Source organism: Rhinolophus sinicus, linkage group LG05 (assembly GCF_036562045.2).
Source record: "Rhinolophus sinicus isolate RSC01 linkage group LG05, ASM3656204v1, whole genome shotgun sequence".
Taxonomy (NCBI): Eukaryota; Metazoa; Chordata; class Mammalia; order Chiroptera; family Rhinolophidae; genus Rhinolophus; species Rhinolophus sinicus.
Window position 1 is genome coordinate 61,557,129 of NC_133755.1, and position 21,114 is coordinate 61,578,242.

The following is a 21,114-nucleotide window of genomic DNA, read 5'->3' on the forward strand; positions in this document are numbered from 1 at the left end:
TCCCCTTGTGCCCACATTTTATCAAAATGTCCCAGAAATACCCTTTTTTCTATAAATAGTAGTTGAAAGTAATTAAATCTTTAAGCATTTCAAGAAACATCACACACACACACACACACACACACACACACACAATGTGAGCTGCAAAAGTAAAAAATGTAACATTATTATCTATAGAAATGCCCTATTATTCCAACACAGCATGAATGGTACCTACTGTGTTGCACAGTGCACCCTGTCTGCTGTGTGTACCTGTGTGCATTGTAGGGATCCCCCGTCCCCTCTGCACCCTATGAGGAGGCCCATGAAGAGTGAAGGGTCCCCGTGAAGAATGACCACTTCCTGGATTGCTATTCAGCACGGCTTTTGTTGTAACTTGAAATTGTTAGAACTGTGTTTGTAATTGCAATTTAGAGTAATACAAAGAGTACTCAGAATAATTTGAGTAGAAGCAAGAAGGGCCAGGGGGCATTTGATGAGGTCTGGACGTTGAGGAAGAATAAGAGAAGGAATTGATATTTTGAAGACAGTGTAAAGGTTGGGAGGGAAAGAAAGTTGCTAGATGAAAAGTATACGGTATATTAAAGATGACACGCCTCACATAATGTAATGCAGCTGAATGTAATAATGAGATGAATATGCTTACACTGTGATGTTTGACCACTTCACGTGTTCAGTTAAAGAAACATCACAAAACAACAAAAAATATTGTATCAGGTAATGTGTCTCAGTTTTGCTGTCAAAAAAAGAGGTCACTATTATTATATGTGTATATCCACCAGGGAAGCACCTATTTCTCGTAGTGTGGTGATTAATTTGGACTTAAGGATCTTCTAGTTAATTAAACTAACACTATAGATTCCACAAATATAGAATTTTCCTTTTCTTAAAAACAGGTATACTCCAGTGCGATCCAGGAACAATAAGAGAAGAAATGCAGATATTTAGACTCTTTTGCCATGAATGTCAAAGAGTCTTCCATGATCGTCTGATTAATAATGAAGATAAGGATTATTTCCATGTTATTTTGACAGAAATGGCCAGTAAATATCAATCTTTATTTAGCCGCTTTTTTTTTAGTAGAAAAGCCATATAAAGGAAAATTAAAATGAGCTTACATAGGGTAAAGCAAAATGAGTTTTAGTCATTCATGAGTAAAAGTTTTTTCTTTGATAAATCAAATATATAAAAAATATAAATATTATAAAAATCATTGTATTGAAATTCAAGAAGGATTAATATTTTAAACTCAGTATATAATTTTAATTAGAGGAGGAAAAGTAGGAGAAACAGCATTTTGTCTGATAAGAAGCCAGAATATTTCTAAAGTACTTCATATTTACTTAATATGTATTCAATATCTATTATTTAATAAAATATTCATTAATAATAAATATTCTTAATCTTAAATCTGGGCGATTATCAACTAAACTAAAGTTGTATGGTGCTAATGTGGCTCCTCTCAGTTTCATATACAAATTAAGGCTTCTAAGTAAAGTAATAGCTAATATTATTCTGTATATTTATTATTAAAATACTGCATTCATCTTATTATAATTTTGTGTTTTTTGAATAGACAAACATTTTGGAATTGCAATTGATGTAGAATATTTTTTAACAAGTCCCATCATATTTGGAGATTTCATTAAGGCAAGTATGTTGTACTGACTTGACTACATTTGAAGATTATAATTATATAAATATTACAGTTATAAACATAATCCTTTGAAGATTACAAAGTTCAAGTTTATATTCTACAAGAACTTTGCACCAGTGAAGATTAAAGATCTAGACGAAGGGTCAACAAACTATGGCCCATAGGCCAAATCTGCCCACTGCCCATTTTTGTAAATAAAGTTCTATAGGAACACAGTAACACCCATTCCATTTGACTGTATACTATTTATGTGGTTACTTTCACATTACAAGACTGAGTAGAGGAGTAGTAACAGAGCCTATACGGCCTGTAAAGACTAAAATATTTACTATCTGGCCCTTTAAGGAAAAATATTGCTAACTCCTGATCTAGTTGCATTCACTTTGATAGTAGTTTGAATCAGAGACCCATCAGGTATTCAATTTGTAGGGAGATTTGGTCTCAACTCAGGACTGGACTCCCCTTTTATACTCTGTGTACCTGTGTTCCCAATAGTTACTAATGGGAAGTCCATTAGTTAGCAGTACTGCCCTCTTCATTTTAGGGTAGCTCTAATTAGTAGTAAAAATTTCCTTGTATTAAGTTCCTCAAGTTTGCCCCCCGCCCCAACAACATCTACACACGGACCCAATTTTGCCCTATGGACCTGCCTAGAATAAGTGTTCCATCTAACCACCCTGCCTTTGCTCACAGACAGTCATCATGTTTTACAAGTTGACTCTTGTGTGGGTTGAACATTCCTAGTGTCTGCAGGAGGGAAGAGCCCATCTGTTTTGTTGACCCTAAATCCCCAGCTTCCTGCGCAGAGCTAGGTATAGAGCAGGCTCTCAATCAGTGCTGTTTAAACAAATGAATGAACTGTCTTCCTATTGTATGTATACAATGCCTCACTACTCTGCTAACCCCTGACAAACATAAAAAGAGAAAATTTATTTGTGTGAAATAGAGCTATTTAAATGTACTACTAAATACAAAGTCCAAAAAAAAATTTTCCCCCTCCTTCTTCCTTCATTTTCTTTTTTTTTTCAGAGTCCAAAATTTATTTTCTGGTAGTTATTGTATTTCCTGTGTGTTTCCAATAACATTATCATCAAACAGGGGGAATAAAGGAAAGGAAAGAAGCAGTTGCACTTTTCTTGCATTGCCTACATCTATTTTAGTCAGAGGTTCCAAATAAAAATGCCCCCAGGGCAGTTGCTACAGTAAATAGAAGACCTCATCCAGAAATCCAAACAAGACCTCAGTTCCCATAGTTTGTGCCACATTTTATTCTCAGTGATTTATTTAATTAGATGACTGCTGTGTAAAACTATATATAATTCTGGCATGATTTTTTATAACTATAACAGTCTGCCATTCATAATTTTCAACCCATTTAGCTTTTGTGATGACAACAGCCTAAGAGCAAAATTATGAAACCAGAGTAAGGTATAGTGAAAAAAAATTGTTTAATTTAAAGCCTATTTCTGAGCTCCTCCTGTGTGAATATTATTGCAAGTAAAACTGAAATTCCAATGTATCACTTGAAGAAGTTAAATGAAATGGATTTTCGGTTAGCCACAAAAATCTGACTTTCTTTAGTCTCTTGTAGCATATATATGCATGGATGAAGGGATACATATTTATGCAAATGATTAAGTAAATGGCAACATAGGTAAAATGTAATGTTCCCTCCTAAGGTCATGTATGTTACATATATATTTCTATATCAGAATTGATCCATCTCGGTTCTTCTCCCATAAATCATCTTATAGTTTGGAGCAGATAGGAGTGATCGGATTTATGTTGACCTGCCTGACATGGAGAAAATCGCGAATGTTCTACAGGACTATCTTGATGATTATAACCTCATAAATCCCAAGGAAGTAAAGTTGGTGTTCTTCCAGGATGCTATAGAACATGTTTCAAGGTATAGTACTCTAAGGTGCCCAATAATGTATTCATCTAATTTGTTTTGTATTAAAAGGTAAGGATCCAGTTGTGTAAAACTCTTTAAATAAATTGCTGGATGGATGAAGGTCTATAACAAATCTTGCTATAATTTAAAAGTTATTTTTTTATATATTTTAAATATATGCATTAATTTTCTGTGGAATCTCAGGGGCTATTATCTTTGCTAAACCTTAATAGATTGTTTTTGTTTGTTTTAAATGTCTTGAATTGTTACAAAAAACTATCTAAGGTGTTCCCAGAGATACATGTACAGTATAACAAGGCTGATTCTATGCATGCCTAAAGAAAGAGTGTTTCAAGATTATAGCAAAACAGGTTGAATGCAAGGAGCACAGATTCCATCTGCTTGTGAGTCTGACTCTTACCCATTGCAAGTATCCTTTGAGAGACATCTCTGTCACCTAGATATCCAACCTGAATATTTACAGTCCTTGGAGCACACACCACTTTTTAAAGTGGTTCATGTCCTATTGGACAATTATGTGTCAAAATGACCCTTCAAGGGTAAGTCAAAATCTGCTCGCTGTGACTTCTGCTACCAGTTTCACCCTGTCAAGCAGTAATAATAATGGTACTCAATGTGAATATAAAACCATGATATGGGAGTATCCCATTTAACTGTGATAACACCTCTCTGTGGCTCACTATCTTAATCTCTCCACAAATAAATCTCAGAGAATGTTCAGTAGCCTGTTGCTATATAATAAGCCAGTGTAATACTTGGTGGCTTCATTTTTTTTATTGTCTCTCCTGGCTGCCAGCGGTCCTCTCTTGGGTTCTCTCACACAGTTTCAGGCAGACAGCACCTGGGGCGCCTGACACATCTCTGCCTCCATGCGGACTCCACATCTCTCTGCAGGCTTCTTCCAGGCTGGCTCAGGGCTCCAAAGACTCATGCCCCGAGAGAGAGCCACGCAGAAGCCCAATGGCCTTTCACAAGTCAGCCTTGGAAGTCACATAGCATCACTTCTGTGAAACCACCCAGTTTCACAGACACGATATCTCTCGGTAGGGTCAAAAAGCAAGGACCAAAAACACTATGGCAGCCATATTTGGACAATGTCATGTGCCACAGAGAGACTAGGTAAACTGTCTAAAGTCCTCTAACTACTGAGTGGCAGGCTGGGGGATCGCACCCAGTGCTTGGACTCTAACTCTGCTGCAGGTATCTCCTCCCAAAATGGATCTACTCTTTGTCATGACAGCTCTCCAAATATTTGAAAATGATTACCAGGCTCCTGTTAGCTTTATCTTGTCCAGGCATAATGATCCTAGGTCTTTTACTATTGCTTGTTAGAGATTATTTCCACCCGTCAACATACTGAGCAATTTATAATTTTTCAGTGTTCCACCTAAAATGTGATACCCAGATTTGATATAATATTCTGTGGAATAAGCAGAGTAAAACGTGTGTAAGGACATGATTTCCCATGGGCTACTACCATAACAAGATCTTAATGACTTTGTTTTCTTCCCTTGTCAACTACATTTTAATGTTGGACCTTGTTAAGACTGATATTAAATCCCCAGGATTTTTTCAGTAAACCATAAGCAAATCAAGTCTTTCACCTCTCCTATACTTCTGCTATTTTCAAGTGTTGTAACACAATAGTTTATCACTGGGTTGTCAAGATACCACATGCTTCCCCTCAATCCCCCGGCCAATACCCACGCATTATCTCCTAACAACTTTTATTCCCATAGCTCAGGCAGGCCCTAAGCCTGAAAAGAAAAAAATAATGGCAGTATGCTGGTCTGAGAAACTTCCTGGAGAGTAAACCAGACGATAGGCAAAGTCAACTTAATAGTATTTATAATCCTTCTTACTTTTGTGAAAGGGAACCACCAGGCTACTCGAGGTTTGCTTAAAATATTACCGGGGAAAATTTAAAATCATTTGTAGAATGGGGGAGATTTGGTTTTCAGATACACCAAGGACTGCCGGGTGAATAACAATGTAGAGTGTTCTCTTTTTTTCTAGAGAGGATCAGTAGTAAGGAATTAGAGGAAACAAGTTTCTACTTGTCATAAGAGCTTTCAAACACCCTGCTGATGAGCAGGGCTTCATTATGAACATGAGTTATGAGGCAGTTACTAAATATTCAGGAATTTAGCAGCTACTACATTTCTATTTGTTGATGACATTTTAGTTTGTTTGTTTGTTTTCCAGAGGATAATTGGACAAAAGACTTCCCAACTGAGAAAAAAAAAATATTCTTACTTCAGGCCTATGCTTTCAAAGGGCAATTTGAACGGGGCAGTTTATCTATTACAATGTCCCCAAAGTTGTCGCCACGCTGCAAGAATGGTAGAATGGATCTTTCTATTAAAATATAAACCACTACTTAGAAGAACCATCTCCTCCTATGACAGGAGAGATTATGTAACTTTGGAGGATTCTTAAATGGGGAGAGTTTTCTATCCCTTGATCTATGTAAAATAACACTGGGAAGCAGAGTGGACAAATCATTTGTTTCCAATAATCTCACAAGGAAATAGCAAATAACTATAATGTAAATGAAACAAGGAAAGAGTAACATAAAGTACAAGTGCATTATGGAAAACAAAATGAAACATTATTATATGTCTATTCAGCCTCAATTTTGTATACACATAGGTAGCTGAAGAGAAATAGCAAACATGATCTGATGTGTCTTCTGTTAGAGATGCATTGCAATAGAGGCATAGCAATGGAAATGGTGCTTGTGGGTCTTCTTTACTGTAGGGGAGGAGCTGGCAAAAGATGTGAGGGAAAGTTGTTGAGGACCTTGTTTTGTAAAGAGCCAGAAGGTAAATATTTTATTTTAGGCTCTGCAGATCATGCGGTCCCTGTCACAACTACCCAACACTGCCATTCTAACACAAAAGCGGCCACCTTCCATAAGTGAATGAATGAGCATGGCTGTGTTCCAATAAAATTTTATTTAGGGACACTAATGTGAGAATGTCATATGATTTTCACATATAAAATATTACTCATTTTTTTATTTTTTGTCAACCATTTAAAAATCTAAAAATAATTCTTAGCTCATAGGCCATAAAAAATTTAAAAAACAACAACAGCAACAGTCATCGGGCAAGGTTTGGCCCCCAGACCATTGTTCTGCTGTTCTAGACAAAGCAGTGTCATCAAGGCAGTCAGGGCAGGGAAAGAACAGACACCTGAGGGGCAGGAGAAGGTGCACAACTGGAGGACACAAGTTTGAATGTTTGATTCTTGTTTTAGAAGATCCTGAATAATGGCCTAGGAGTCTATGCTTTGTCCTGGAGGAGCACTTTTCAAAATATGTCCTTGGTAGACTCCCCATTCTATGCTGAGGCTACACAGCTCCTAGCCCCACCACCAAAGATGATGACACATAGAACTGTTGAATCAACATTCTCTAACTCAAAGTTCTTACTCAAGGTTTCTAGAAGTTGATTACTTCAATATAGATGATTTGGTAAAAGCATACTGAATTTCAGAGATTGTTAGAACAAGAAATGACATGTTTGTCTCCTTTTTTCACATAATTTTATTTATAAAAATTCGTATTACCAAGATCTTTTTGATGATAGAACTACTGCATAAGGAAGGCATCTTTATATTTCCTACAAAGCAGAAATATATCCTTTTTTATTTTAAAAAATAGTGATTATTTTCCTGATTATATGCTAAAAACACTCACTACAGAATATTTAGAAAAACATTACTCATAATTCCACCTCCTCACCAAGAGACAACCACTCTTAAAATTGTGTGCTGCTTTCAAATATATAAGCACATATTTTTTTACAAAATTATATTATGGCAAATGTAGTTAAACATTATGCCTTTAACACTTATATTTGCCTCCACAATCCTGTAAAATTAAATATTATTTTAAAACATGGATTTAACCTCCACATTTATGCTACCCTAATTTATTATCTATTTGTTTTTAATGCAATCTCTTTTGTTTTTTCTTTCTCTCTTTCGCTCTCTCAATCTGAAAGGATTCTATTTGCAGCTATAAAGTTGTTCCTTTTTAATATTGTTGATATAACAAAAACATAAAGAAAATTAAATATCCATCACTAGGGAACTAGCTAAATAAATTATGGTGTATCTATTGCTTTATTAACTAGCATGAGAATGTCCAACATGCATTATTTAGCAAAACAATCATAAACAAAATGTGATGTAGAGTTTAATTCCATTTTGTAAACACACACATACAACTCAACAGACATAAATTGATTTAACAATTTGATGTATGAAGCCCCCACTGTGTGCAATGTGCACTGTTCCCACAGAGAGCAGGACAGCATCCGGGCCCTCATGATGGAGCTCACAAGTGGTTAAAGGGGTACCAGTGGTTTTCTCCCATTGGTTATAATGACCATGTTTTACTTTCCTAATTAAAAATAATTTGAAAGTCATTACCCTTTTCAAATATTTGAACTCTGTTTTCTCCAATTATCAACATCATGAATAAAATGAGATATAGACGGATAGATAGATGATCATTTCCAGAGAGAGAGAGAGAAATTAAACCTGCTTTTACATTTCTCCCATGATTTCCTACTTTCTGATGACTCAATCTGAGATTTTAGATAATGGTGATGATAATTTTTTAAAATAGGAAATTATTTTTACATTTGTAAAAATTCTTCTTTTTAAGAAGAATTTACTGACATTCTCATTACCTTTTTATTATCTTAGTAGTAGTATATGGACTTGACTCTCATATATACTGTTCACTTTTATACTGACATCCTTTCCCCCTTCTTGAGTTTTTAAATTTTATTCATACTTCTCTATATATCTTCAAGGAATATTTTAGGAAGGGTTGGTAGATGGCTTACTCTCTGAACAATAGCATGATATCTTTCCTTCTGTAACCATTGTCTTATGGAATGCCATCTTGTAAAATAGATGCCTCAGGTCAGTCTAAAATTATTTGTCCCTTTGGGAGTAATCTATTATATCTGCTTTTTAGATGTTCACAAACTTCTCAGCTAAAATATATATTTCTACTATATATATATATACATGTATATATATATATATATATGTCTACATGTCTGAAATAGATACATATATGCACATATATATACATAAACGTACGAGGTCTGACAATTAAGTTTGCAAACTTGTTGCAACGATGTTGCTAACCTTTTCTGATATCAGAGGGATTATCCATTATAAATTTGTACCAACTGGACAAACAGTTAACCCAGTTTACTATTTGGAAGTGCTGAAAAGACTCAGTGAAAAAGTTAGACGAAAACGACCTGAACTTTTCACCAACAATTCATGGCTCTTGCATCACGACAGTGCACCAGCTCACAGGACACTGTCTGTGAGGGAGTTTTTAGCCAGTAAACAAATAACTGTATTGGAACACCCTCCCTACTCACCTGATCTGGCCCCCAATGACTTCTTTCTTTACCCGAAGATAAAGGAAATATTGAAAGAAGACATTTTGATCATATTCAGGACATCAAGGATAATACGATGACAGCTCTGACGGCCATTCCAGAAAAAGAGTTCCAAAATTGCTTTGAAGGGTAGACTAGGAGCTGACATCGGTACATAGCTTCCCAAGGGGAGCACTTCAAAGGTGACCATAGTGATATTCAGCAATGAGGTATGCAACACTTTTTCTAGCATGAGTTCACGAACTTAATTGTCCAACCTCATATGCATACATACCTACACCTACACAAACATGTTTTATTTATATTTATATATCTCTTAGAAAATATTTAGTGTTTTGCCTCTCTTCTTTGGTTTCTCTTTTCCCGACCCTCAGTGACATTTTCAGATATGTGGGCTCAGCAGTGAGGGTTTTTTTTCTATTATTTCAGTCACTGTTGTATCAGTTTTGTTTTGTCTCTCCTTCTGCAATTCCTGTTGTTATCCTCTGGGATCCCATTTGTTTCTCCCAGATTTGTCCTCCTTATTTTCCATTTTTTCTTGGCATTTAAGCATCATTATATTTTTTCTCTGAGTTCTGGGCAAATTTCTAGAGTTTGTCTTCTATTTTACCTATTCAATTTTCTATGGTATCCTATTTGTAAGACCCATCTTCCACTGAGGTTTTTGATTTGGTAGTCAGATTTTTCCATCTCCAATCAATTTTTCCTAAACTCGGATTTTTTTTTCCCTTTCTGTGAGCTCACTTTAATATTATGATTACAATGATGTTTAAATTCTTGTTGTTAACATGAATCAAAAATTTTCTAAAATTTTGTCGATATCTTATAGTAAATCCATTTTAGATTTTTTTTCCTATTGATCTCTCCTTCTGAACTGCAATGTCTTTTCGTAGGTCTAATCATTTTTCTGCTTGGAGACCTGGGCTTGCCAATATAATGGTTAACATAAGTAGTTGCCTAGATCAGTCAGAGTTTCTGACAAAATCCTTCACTCTTGAGAACTGACTCTGGGTGCTGAATACAGACTGCGATATATAGATGATGTGTTATGGAATTATACCCTGGAAACCTATGTAATTTTATGAACCATTATCACTCCCAATAAATTTTAATAAAAAGAAAGAAAGACAGAATTCTTCATACTTTGAAGAAGAGAAAAGATATGTTACTTTACTCTAAATTTGCATGACCAAGTCTAATCGCATATAGGAAATGTGGAAGAGATGGGTATAAGGAAAAGGCCAGTCCGCTTCTCTCCCAAACGTGAATCTCAGACATACCTTGGTCTTTCCTGTGGCCATTTGCTCAGGGATGACACTCCGCTAGCCACCAGCCTTCTACAATGGGGCAGGTTCTCTGAGCAGAAGCCAAATCTGTACACTTGAAATAAGTCTTTCTCTGATTTGCTTCCTGCAGAATTGCCCGCATGATTCGTCAGGAAAGAGGCAACGCCCTGCTCGTTGGAGTCGGAGGCACCGGCAAGCAGTCTCTTACCAGACTTGCCGCCCACATATGTGGTTACAGATGTCTACAGATTGAACTGAGTCGGGGATATAATTATGACAGTTTTCACGAAGACCTGAGGAAGTTGTACAAACAAGCTGGTGTAGACGACAAGGATATGGTTTTCCTCTTCACGGACACACAGGTACATAGTTCATTAATCAAAGTGTAAGGATCAGGAAAGGTATGAGTGTTACAATCATGTCTGTGCTTGAATAGTTTGTATGATGTAGTTCAGGCACTTGTGTCCACTGATAAGAGATTTTTGGGACCTTATAAAAGTCTTTTATAACACATTTTTATTTATTTTACCAACTACTGTTTCCCCCTTTAAATTCTAAGTAAATAAATATGATCAAAGTTTAGGGGATGAGAGGTTTTAACATTTCTTTGAGGGGACATACATAGATAGCAGAAGGTAATAAACTATTTCTGTAGAGGTGAATATAAGAAAGTAATTCCCACAAAATGGATGGATCTTGAGAGTGTAATGCTGAGCGAAATAAGTCAGACAGAAAAAGCAGAGAACCATGTGATTTCACTGATATGTGCTATATAAACCAAAAACAACAAAAGAACAAGACAAACAAATGAGAAACAGAAACTCATAGACACAGACAATAGTTTAGTGGTTATAAGAGGGTAAGGGGGGTGGGGGGTGGGAGATGAGGGTAAGGGGGATCAAATATATGGTGATGGAAGGAGAACTGATTCTGGGTGGTGAACACACAATGTGATTTATAGATGATGTAATACAGAATTGTACACCCGAAATCTATGTAATTTTACTAACAATTGTCACCCCAATAAATTTTAAAAATAAATTTAAAAAAAAAGAACACAATTGTACAGAGGCAAAATTTAAGTAAAATTAAAAAAATAAAAATAAAAGAAATTAAAAAAAAGAAAGTAATTCCTGGGGGCAGCCGGTTAGCTCAGTTGTTTAGAGTGCAGTGCTCTTAACAACAAGGTTGCCAGTTCGATCCCCACATGGGCCACTGTGAGCTGCACCCTCCACAACTAGATTGAAACAACTACTTGACTTGGAGCTGATGGGTCCTGGAAAAACACACTTAAAATAAACAAAAGTTTTTTTTAAAAAGGGAGAGAATTGAATCTTTGAAAGAAAGAAAGAAAGAAAGAAAGAAAGAAAGAAAGAAAGAAAGAAAGAAAGAGAAAGAAATTCCCTAACTGAACTCAATTAGGAAAATAGGCTTTACTCAAGAAAAAAGAAAAATAATGGCTATGTTTTAGGTTAAATTAACTTTAAAATTAAAATAGAATTTACATCTATGTCTACAGCAACCACTTTAACTGATCTTGAATTTATTCTATTGTAGAGGATTTTCTACACTGACTACACTTCCATATTTTAACATTAGGGAAAAAAGATACCTTTATAGAAATTAGCCATGGAATAAAAAAACAATAAATCTGATGCATAAACATCTTAAAATTCATTTTACTTTTAAAAACACCATAAATGAGATTAAGTACAACCACAAAATGGGAAAATATTTTCAATATCTGTGACATGCAGTGAGTTTATATCTGAGTATGTAAATACTTTTTACAAATGATAAAGGACTCACAGTCAAATGTATGCACCTCACTGTCTCTGTCCACCACCAATGCTTGCCCTGGTCCCTAGCCAATGGAATTAGGGGCACCACTGAGGACACCAATAGCCCTTGTAGCCACTATGGACCCCCTACAGTTCTAGCCAAAATATACATAGTTGTCAATACTGTGGACCCCCATGGCCTGAGCCAAAGAGACATAACATGCCCCTGGACCCAGTGCTACCACACACCCCTGAACTTGGCATTCTGCACCACTAGACCAGGGGTTACAGCATACTCCAGTAGGCCTACACCTGCCGGTGAAAGTCTTCCCTTACCAAAGTCAGTCTATAAAGTCTGCTTTTCAAATGTACAGACACCTATGTAAGGCTACATGGATCATTAAGAACCAGGAAAACACGACTCCACCAAAGGAATACAATAAACCTCCAATAATGGCCCCAAAGAAATGGAGATCCACAAAGTGCCCCACAAATAATTTAAAACAATTGTTCTAAAGATGCTAAGAGAGCTACAAGAGAATACAGATAAACAATCTAACAATATCAGGAAAATAATATTAGGACAAAATTATAGACAGCGACATCACCATGATGGTGATATAGGTGGGTCTCAACTTCACTCCCCCTCACAGGAACAACTAACAATTATTCATAGACAAGACACCACCAAAAGAATCCTAGAATGAGGAGGAGAGACCGAATCTCTCTCTCTCTCACACACACACACACACACACACACACACACACACACACTCTCTCCACAGAGACCAAGACAGATGGCATTAGAAGGGTAAGAGGAACAGCTACATGCTGACCACATTGCTCCTCCCCCAGGTTGGCACAGCATCACAACAAGACCTCCCCCCTGAGCTCCAGTTCCTCCAGTGGAAAAAGAGAGCCCAGCGCAAACATCCAGATCACCCAGAATTGTGGGTCACTTTTTGGGAGTCTCACTCCAGTCTTGTATCATGGGGATCACAGGGGAATCTGCAGGGCTCGACCACTAGAACTCTGATGGGGGTGGGGAGACATAACAGTCAGTACTTGGAGCTGAGCAGACTGAATTCCTGCCCACAGTGCCTAAGTAGTAGTCCCAACCAGCAGCTTTGCTCATCTGCAGAGCCAAAATAGTGGCACAGTCTTACCAGGAAACTCAGCAGGGCACAGGTCTGTCTGATTAAAGGTCCTCAAAGAGCCTTTCTGTCCTTGGAGTCTGGTCTGTGCCCCCATTCTACCCAAGCAGGGTAGCTGAGTTATAGCCTTGCCCACTGCTGAGTGTAGCTCCTGACTCTGCCCAATCAGAAAGCCTGGCTAGAAACCGGAAAAGCTGTGTAACCCATCAGTACTTGAGCAGAGACTACAAGAGGTTCAGAGCAAAGCCAGTGGCACCGTTCAGCCAGGGAACTTGGGGTGTGGATTAGCTTGAGTCAAGACCACAAACTAAGAGTCCTTCAAGACTTGGAGACAGTTTCCCTGTTCCTCCCAGGCAGGGGAAATAATGCATAGCCCTATCCACCGCTAAGTGTAGCTCTCAGCCCTTCCCAGCTAGAAAGCCTGACCAGGGACACCTGGGAGGCTGATTGAGCCAGCTATCCCATGCCACCCAGGCATGTGAGCTAATTCATAGCCCCACCTACTGCTGAATATACCTTCTTGCCCTGCCCAATGAGGAAGACTGGCCAGAACACCTAGAAAGCTGCACAGTACAGCAACATTTCAACAGAGTCTGGCAGGCAGACCTGACCATCTACAGAGCAAAGGCAGTGGCCCTGTTCAGCCAGGGAACTTGGAGTGCAAGTCAGCTTGAGTCAAGACCATAAATCAGGGGTGTCCAAACTGCGGCCCATGGGCCAACTGCAGCCCACAATCCATTGTTGATTGGCCTGCAGCAAATTCCAAAAATATATTTAGTTTACTTAAATAAACCAGGTGAGGCAACACGTACTTCACCTTGAGTGAGTGGCCCAGCTGTTTGTGTATTTTACTGCATATGGCCCTTGGTAAAAAATGTTGAAAAAAGTTTGGACACCCTTGCCATAAACAGAGAGCCTTTTTGGCCTCGGAGATAGTTCTCCTGCTCCATGCAAACTGGGAAACTAATTCATAGCCCCACCTGGTGCTGAATATAAGCTGTAGCACACCCAACCAGGAAACCTAACCAGAGCATGCAGGAAGCTGCATAGTCCATCCAACAGCCCTTCTTACAGTGACACTTCAGCAGAGAACATAGCTTGTAGCTTTCCCCATCTGCAGAGCAAAAATGGTGACTTCATCTGTCCAGGGAACTCAGTACACAGCCTTGCTTGATTCAGGTCCCCAAAAATAAGTAATGCAGGCTATGGTGCCCATTCTATTGCCCTGCCAGGGCAGGGAATCTAATTCATAGCCCTGCTTACTGCTGAGTATAGTACCCAGTCCCAACAATCTAACAATCCAGAGAAGCCAGACAACCATAGAGCCCATCCTGTAGCCTTGCTTGGGCAGGGAACCATGTCAGCAGTACTATACAACTAGTGGCACCCTCTCTGACGTCAGAGCTCAGGCATTGGACTCACCCTAGAACACACCCTGATAGCAAACTCCACCTGCTCAAGGACATTACCAATTGACACAGCCAGAAATCCAAACTGAGTTGACTGGTGAAAAACTGTCTCTGACAAAGTGAACCTATAAAGTCTGAAGGAAGAGGCTGTTTACTCAAACACAGATACCAATGTAAGAAATCAAGGATCATAAAAAATAGAAACATGACACCACCAAAGGAAACTAATAAAGTCCCAATAACCAAACTTAAAGAAGTGGAGATCTATGAACTGTCAGACAAAGAATGCAAAACAATAATCTAAAAGAAGTTTAGTAAACTTCAAGAACACACAGACAGATAAGTAAAAAAATTAGGAAAATAATGCTGAACAAAATGATAAATTCAATAAAGAAATAAAAAAATATTTTAAAAATCTTAGAGCTGCAAAATACAATAACTGAACTAAAGAATTCAATAGAGAGCTTCAAAAGCAGACTTGACCATGTAGAAGAAAGAATCAATGACTTAACAATACAAGACACTTGAAATTATCCTGTCAGAGGAGTCTAAAAGGAAAAATGAAAAAGAGTGAAGAAAGACTACAGGATTTATGGGGCACAATGAAAAGGAACAATGTCCACATTATGGGAATTCCAGAAGAAGCAGATAAAAAGTAGGAAATAGAAAGTTTATTTAAAGCAATAATGACTGAAAACTTTCCAAACGTGGGGAGAGAAATGGGCGTCCAGATTTATGAGGTCCAAAGGATCCCAAACAGGAGGAACTCAAAGAGGCCTACATTGAGACACATTATAACTAAATTGTCAAAGACAAAGAATTTTTAAAGCAGCAACAGAAAATAGACAAGTTACATACAAGGGAACCCCCATAAGATGATGAGTGAATTATTATTATTATTAGCTTCAGGTGTACAAAACAATGTAATAGCTAGACATTTATATCCCTCACAAAGTGATAACCCCCCTTCCCCAATCTACTACCCCTCTCGCATCACACACAGGTGTTACATTTCCACTGTCTCTATTCCTTATCCTGTGCTCCACTTCCTGTGAATATATATATATATATATATATATATATATATATATATATACACTTAGATATGCACTGCAGTGGTCAGGCACCTACACTATCCATGAAGTGGTCTCCCTAATAAGACAAGTGTCCATTGGATACCCTACAAATGTGATCAGTGAATTTTTAACAGAAACTTTTCAGGCCAGTTGAGAATCAGATGATATAGTCAAAATATTGATGGAAAAAAACTATCAAAGAAGAATTCTATACCTGGCAAAGCAATCTTTCCGAGATGAAGTAGAGATACTTTCTCAAACAAACAAAAGCTGAGGAAGTTTATTACCACTACTACTGCTTACAAAAGATGTTATAGGAAGTCCTTTGGGTGGAAGTAAAAGGATGCTAATTAATATTATAAAACATAAAATGGTACAAAATCTAAGTTGTTATGGTAAATAAATGGTTAAAATTAAAATCTGTAATATGAAAATGGTGGTACATATTTCACTTATAGTGCTAATTTAAGAGTTAAACAAATATAGCAAAAATAAGCATAATTACAAAACAGTTATTGGATAGACAATATAAAAAAGATGTAAATTGTAACATCAATAACCTAAAATGTAAGGGAAAGAGAAGGAAAAGTGTAAAATTTAGGAATGCTATTGAAGTCAAGATGGGGGAGTAGGTAAATGCTGTGCTCACCTCCTCCCATGACCACATCAAAATTACAAATAAACTGTAGAACAATCAACCTGGAGAACCATCTGAAGACTAGCTGAGTAAAAGTCCTATAACTAAAGATTTACAGGAGAAGCAATGTTGAGACTGGTAGGAGGGGCAGAGAAGAAAAACAGGCTGGTTCCACACCGGTGTGTGGTGGTTGAGAATCTGTAGAGAATTTCAGCTGCAGAGGTCCCCCTATGAGGAGTGCAGGGTCCCAGCCCCACACTAGGTTCCCCAGCCCAGAGCACTAGTGCTGGGAAGAGAAGCCCCCACAATGTCTGGCCATGAAAATCAGCAGGGGTTCCATCCATCCACGTGAGACAGAAGGCTGCTGAAAACCCAGGCATCCTCTTAAAAGACCTGTGCAAGACTCACTCACTCACAGGCACTCACCCTGTGCTCTGGCAGAGAGACAGTGGTTTGGGGGGCACCAGATACACACAGGGAGAAATTAAGTGATGTGGTTTCAGGACAAGGGCTGAGGGACAACTGCCACTGTCCCTATGTTAAGCATTCCTCCCACACAGCCTGCTCGCAGCTGCCATCTTTCCTGTGTTAAGCCCTCCCCCACACACAGCCAAATCTGAATCTGTCCCAATTGGTGAACATCAATCTCCCCACCCTGACGACTCTCTGAGACCTCGTCCCACCCAGCTCACGCACCTCCAGAAACTCTTTCAGTGGCAGGCAGCTGGCTTTGACCCATGCACCACCAGATGCTCTTTTAGCAGAGGGCAGCTGGCATTGGCCTGCATACCACCAAAGGCTCTTTCAGTGACAGCAGGCCAGCAGAGGATCAAATCAGCAATATGGAAGACAAGGTAGTAGAAAATACCCAAACAGACCAGCAAAATAAAAAATAATCCCAAAAAATGATGATAGTTTAAAGGATTTCTGAAACAACATAGTTTAAGGGATCTCTATACCAACATTCACATGATCGGGGTACCAAAAGGAGAACAACATTCACATCAGAGGGGTACCAGAAAGAGAAGAGAGAGAGCAAGGAATTGAAAACCTATTTGAAGAAATAATGATGGGGGGGCCAGCCTAGTGGCTCAGGCAGTTAGAGCTCCATGCTCCTAACTCCGAAGGCTGCCGTTTCGATTCCCACATGGGCCAGTGGGCTCTCAACCACAAGGCTGCCGGTTCAACTCCTTGAGTACCGCAAGGGATGGTGGGCTCCGCCCCCTGCAACTAAGATTGAACATGGCACCTTGAGCTAAGCTGCCTCCCGGATGGCTCAGTTGGTTGGAGCACATCCTCTCAACCACAAGGTTGCCAGTTCGATTCCTCGACTCCCGCAAGGAATGGTGGGCAGCACCCCCTGCAACTAAAATTTGCAGGTGAGCTGCCCCTGAGCTCCCGGATGGCTCAGTTGGTTGGAATGCATCCTCTCAACCACAAGGTTGCCGGTTCAACTCCCGCAAGGGATGGTGGACTGTGCCGCCTGCAACTAGAAAACGGCAACTGGACCTGGAGCTGAGCTGTGCCCTCCACAACTAAGACTGAAAGGACAACAACTTGAAGCTGAACAGCACCCTCCACAACTAAGATTGAAAGGAAAACAACTTGACTTGGAAAAAAGGCCTGGAAGTACACCCTGTTCCCCAATAAAGTCCTGTTCCCCTTCCCCAATAAAATCTTTAAAAAAAAAAATTTAAAAAAAAAAAAGAAAGAATGATGGAAAATATTCCTAACCTGGTGAAGGAAAGAGACATACAAGTTCAAGAAGCACAGTGTTCCAAACAAGATGAACCCAAAGAGGCCAACACCAAGACATGTCATAATTAAAACACCAGAGTTTAAAGACAAAGAGAGAATCCTAAAAGCATCGTGAGGAAGGTAGTTGCTACCTACAAGGGAACTCCCTTAACATTGTCAGCTGATTTCTCAACAGAAACATTGCAGGCAAGAAGGATTCGCTTGAAATATTCAAAGTGATGAAAAGAAAGGACTTACAACCAAGACTACTCTACCCAGTAAGGCTATCATTTAAAACTGGAGTTATAAAGTTTCCCAGACAAGAACAAGCTAAAGAAGTTCATCACAACCAAACCAGTATGACAGAAAATGTTAGAGGGACTTTTTTAAGGAAAAAACCCCACATAAATATGAATAGTAAAATGGCAATAACTATGTTCCTATCAATACTCACTTCAAATGTAAATGGATTAAATGCTCCAATCGAAACACATAGGGTGCTGAATGGATAAGAAAACAAGACCCATACATATGCTGCCTACAACAGACTCATTTCATATTGAAAGGCACACAGACTGAAAGGGATGGAAAAAGATATTTCATGCAAAAGGAAATGAAAAAAACTCTGGGGTAGCAATACTTACATCAGACAAGATAGACTTTAAAATAAAGATATAATAAGAGACAAAAGAAGGACAGCTGCATTGGGCTGCAGGAAAAGATGGTCATCTCCATAGACAAATTATGAAAACAAAATATATAGCTTGAAAGTAGAATGTGGACCTGAACACCCAGAAGCTCCTCCACCAGTTAGATTTGTAACCAAAATTAATATGATGGAATAAGTAATTCCAGTGGAACGGTGAATGCACGGAACATACCAGTGTTTGCAAAATGGCAAAATTCACATAGCATTAAAGTTATACTTCAAGAGCTAAGACATCTAATGATGCCCCAAGAAAATATGAGGCTTCTGCAGCCACCAGAAGGACAAACATACAACAATTAATTTTAATGGATCTCAAATTTGTCTTAAATCAACAGTCTCCTACTCTTGGTAATGTCTTGATTGAATATCACAATGCAAAATACCCACATATTAAGTAAAAGAATTTCAGCTGGTAAACAAGAGTTAGACATTTGTTAAGAATATGTTTAATGGGGCCAGCCTAGTGGCTCAGGCAGTTAGAGCTCCATGCTCCTAACTCCGAAGGCTGCCGGTTCGATTCCCACATGGGCCAGTGGGCTCTCAACCACAAGGCTGCCGGTTCAACTCCTTGAGTACCGCAAGGGATGGTGGGCTCCGCCCCCTGCAACTAAGATTGAACATGGCACCTTGAGCTAAGCTGCCTCCCGGATGGCTCAGTTGGTTGGAGCACATCCTCTCAACCACAAGATTGCCAGTTCGATTCCTCGACTCCCGCAAGGAATGGTGGGCAGCACCCCCTGCAACTAAAATTTGCAGGTGAGCTGCCCCTGAGCTCCCGGATGGCTCAGTTGGTTGGAATGCATCCTCTCAACCACAAGGTTGCCGGTTCAACTCCCGCAAGGGATGGTGGACTGTGCCGCCTGCAACTAGAAAACGGCAACTGGACCTGGAGCTGAGCTGTGCCCTCCACAACTAAGACTGAAAGGACAACAACTTGAAGCTGAACAGCACCCTCCACAACTAAGATTGAAAGGAAAACAACTTGACTTGGAAAAAAGGCCTGGAAGTACACCCTGTTCCCCAATAAAGTCCTATTCCCCTTCCCCAATAAAATCTTTAAAAAAAAAAAATAAATTAAAAAAAAAAAAAAAGAAAGAATGATGGAAAATATTCCTAACCTGGTGAAGGAAAGAGACATACAAGTTCAAGAAGCACAGTGTTCCAAACAAGATGAACCCAAAGAGGCCAACACCAAGACATGTCATAATTAAAACACCAGAGTTTAAAGACAAAGAGAGAATCCTAAAAGCATCGTGAGGAAGGTAGTTGCTACCTACAAGGGAACTCCCTTAACATTGTCAGCTGATTTCTCAACAGAAACATTGCAGGCAAGAAGGATTGGCTTGAAATATTCAAAGTGATGAAAAGAAAGGACTTACAACCAAGACTACTCTACCCAGTAAGGCTATCATTTAAAACTGGAGTTATAAAGTTTCCCAAACAAGAACAAGCTAAAGAAGTTCATCACAACCAAACCAGTATGACAGAAAATGTTAGAGGGACTTTTTTAAGGAAAAAACCCACATAAATATGAATAGTAAAATGGCAATAACTATGTTCCTATCAATACTCACTTCAAATGTAAATGGATTAAATGCTCCAATCGAAACACATAGGGTGCTGAATGGATAAGAAAACAAGACCCATACATATGCTGCCTACAACAGACTCATTTCATATTGAAAGGCACACAGACTGAAAGGGATGGAAAAAGATATTTCATGCAAAAGGAAATGACAAAAACTCTGGGGTAGCAATACTTACATCAGACAAGATAGACTTTAAAATAAAGATATAAGAGACAAAAGAAGTACAGCTGCATTGGGCTGCAGGAAAAGATGGTCATCTCCATAGACAAATTATGAAAACAAAATATATAGCTTGAAAGTAGAATGTGGACCTGAACACCCAGAAGCTCCTCCATCAGTTAGATTTGTAACCAAAGTTAATATGAATGGAATAAGTAATTCCAGTAGAATGGTGAATGCACGGAACATACCAGTGTTAGCAAAATGGCAAAATTCACATAGCATTAAAGTTATACTTCAAGAGCTAAGACATCTAATGATGTCCCAAGAAAATATGAGGCTTCTGTAGACACCAGAAGGACAAACACAACAATTAATTTTAATGGCTCTCAAACTTGTCTTAAATCAACAGTCTCCTACTCTTGGTAATGTCTTGATTGAATATCACCATGCAAAATACCCACACATTAAGTAAAAGAATTTCAGCTGGTAAACAAGAGTTAGACATTTGTTAAGAATATATTTAATGGGGCCAGCCTGGTGGCTCAGGCGGTTGGAGCTCCG

General features: G+C 38.6%; 1 protein-coding gene and 1 pseudogene across 2 annotated transcripts in view; both read left to right on the forward strand.

Moving 5' to 3' along the window:
- DNAH6 (dynein axonemal heavy chain 6) overlaps positions 1–21,114 on the forward strand; it is a 248,852-nt gene that overhangs the window by 130,804 nt on the left and 96,934 nt on the right. For both annotated transcript variants that reach the window (XM_019756389.2, XM_074332256.1), the window contains 4 exons: positions 897–1,043; positions 1,577–1,650; positions 3,412–3,566; positions 10,430–10,661. In XM_019756389.2, coding sequence (XP_019611948.2) covers positions 897–1,043; positions 1,577–1,650; positions 3,412–3,566; positions 10,430–10,661 — 608 coding nt within the window. The remainder of the gene's footprint in view (positions 1–896; positions 1,044–1,576; positions 1,651–3,411; positions 3,567–10,429; positions 10,662–21,114) is intronic.
- On the forward strand, positions 16,483–19,102 carry LOC109460716 (ubiquitin-conjugating enzyme E2 variant 2; annotated as a pseudogene).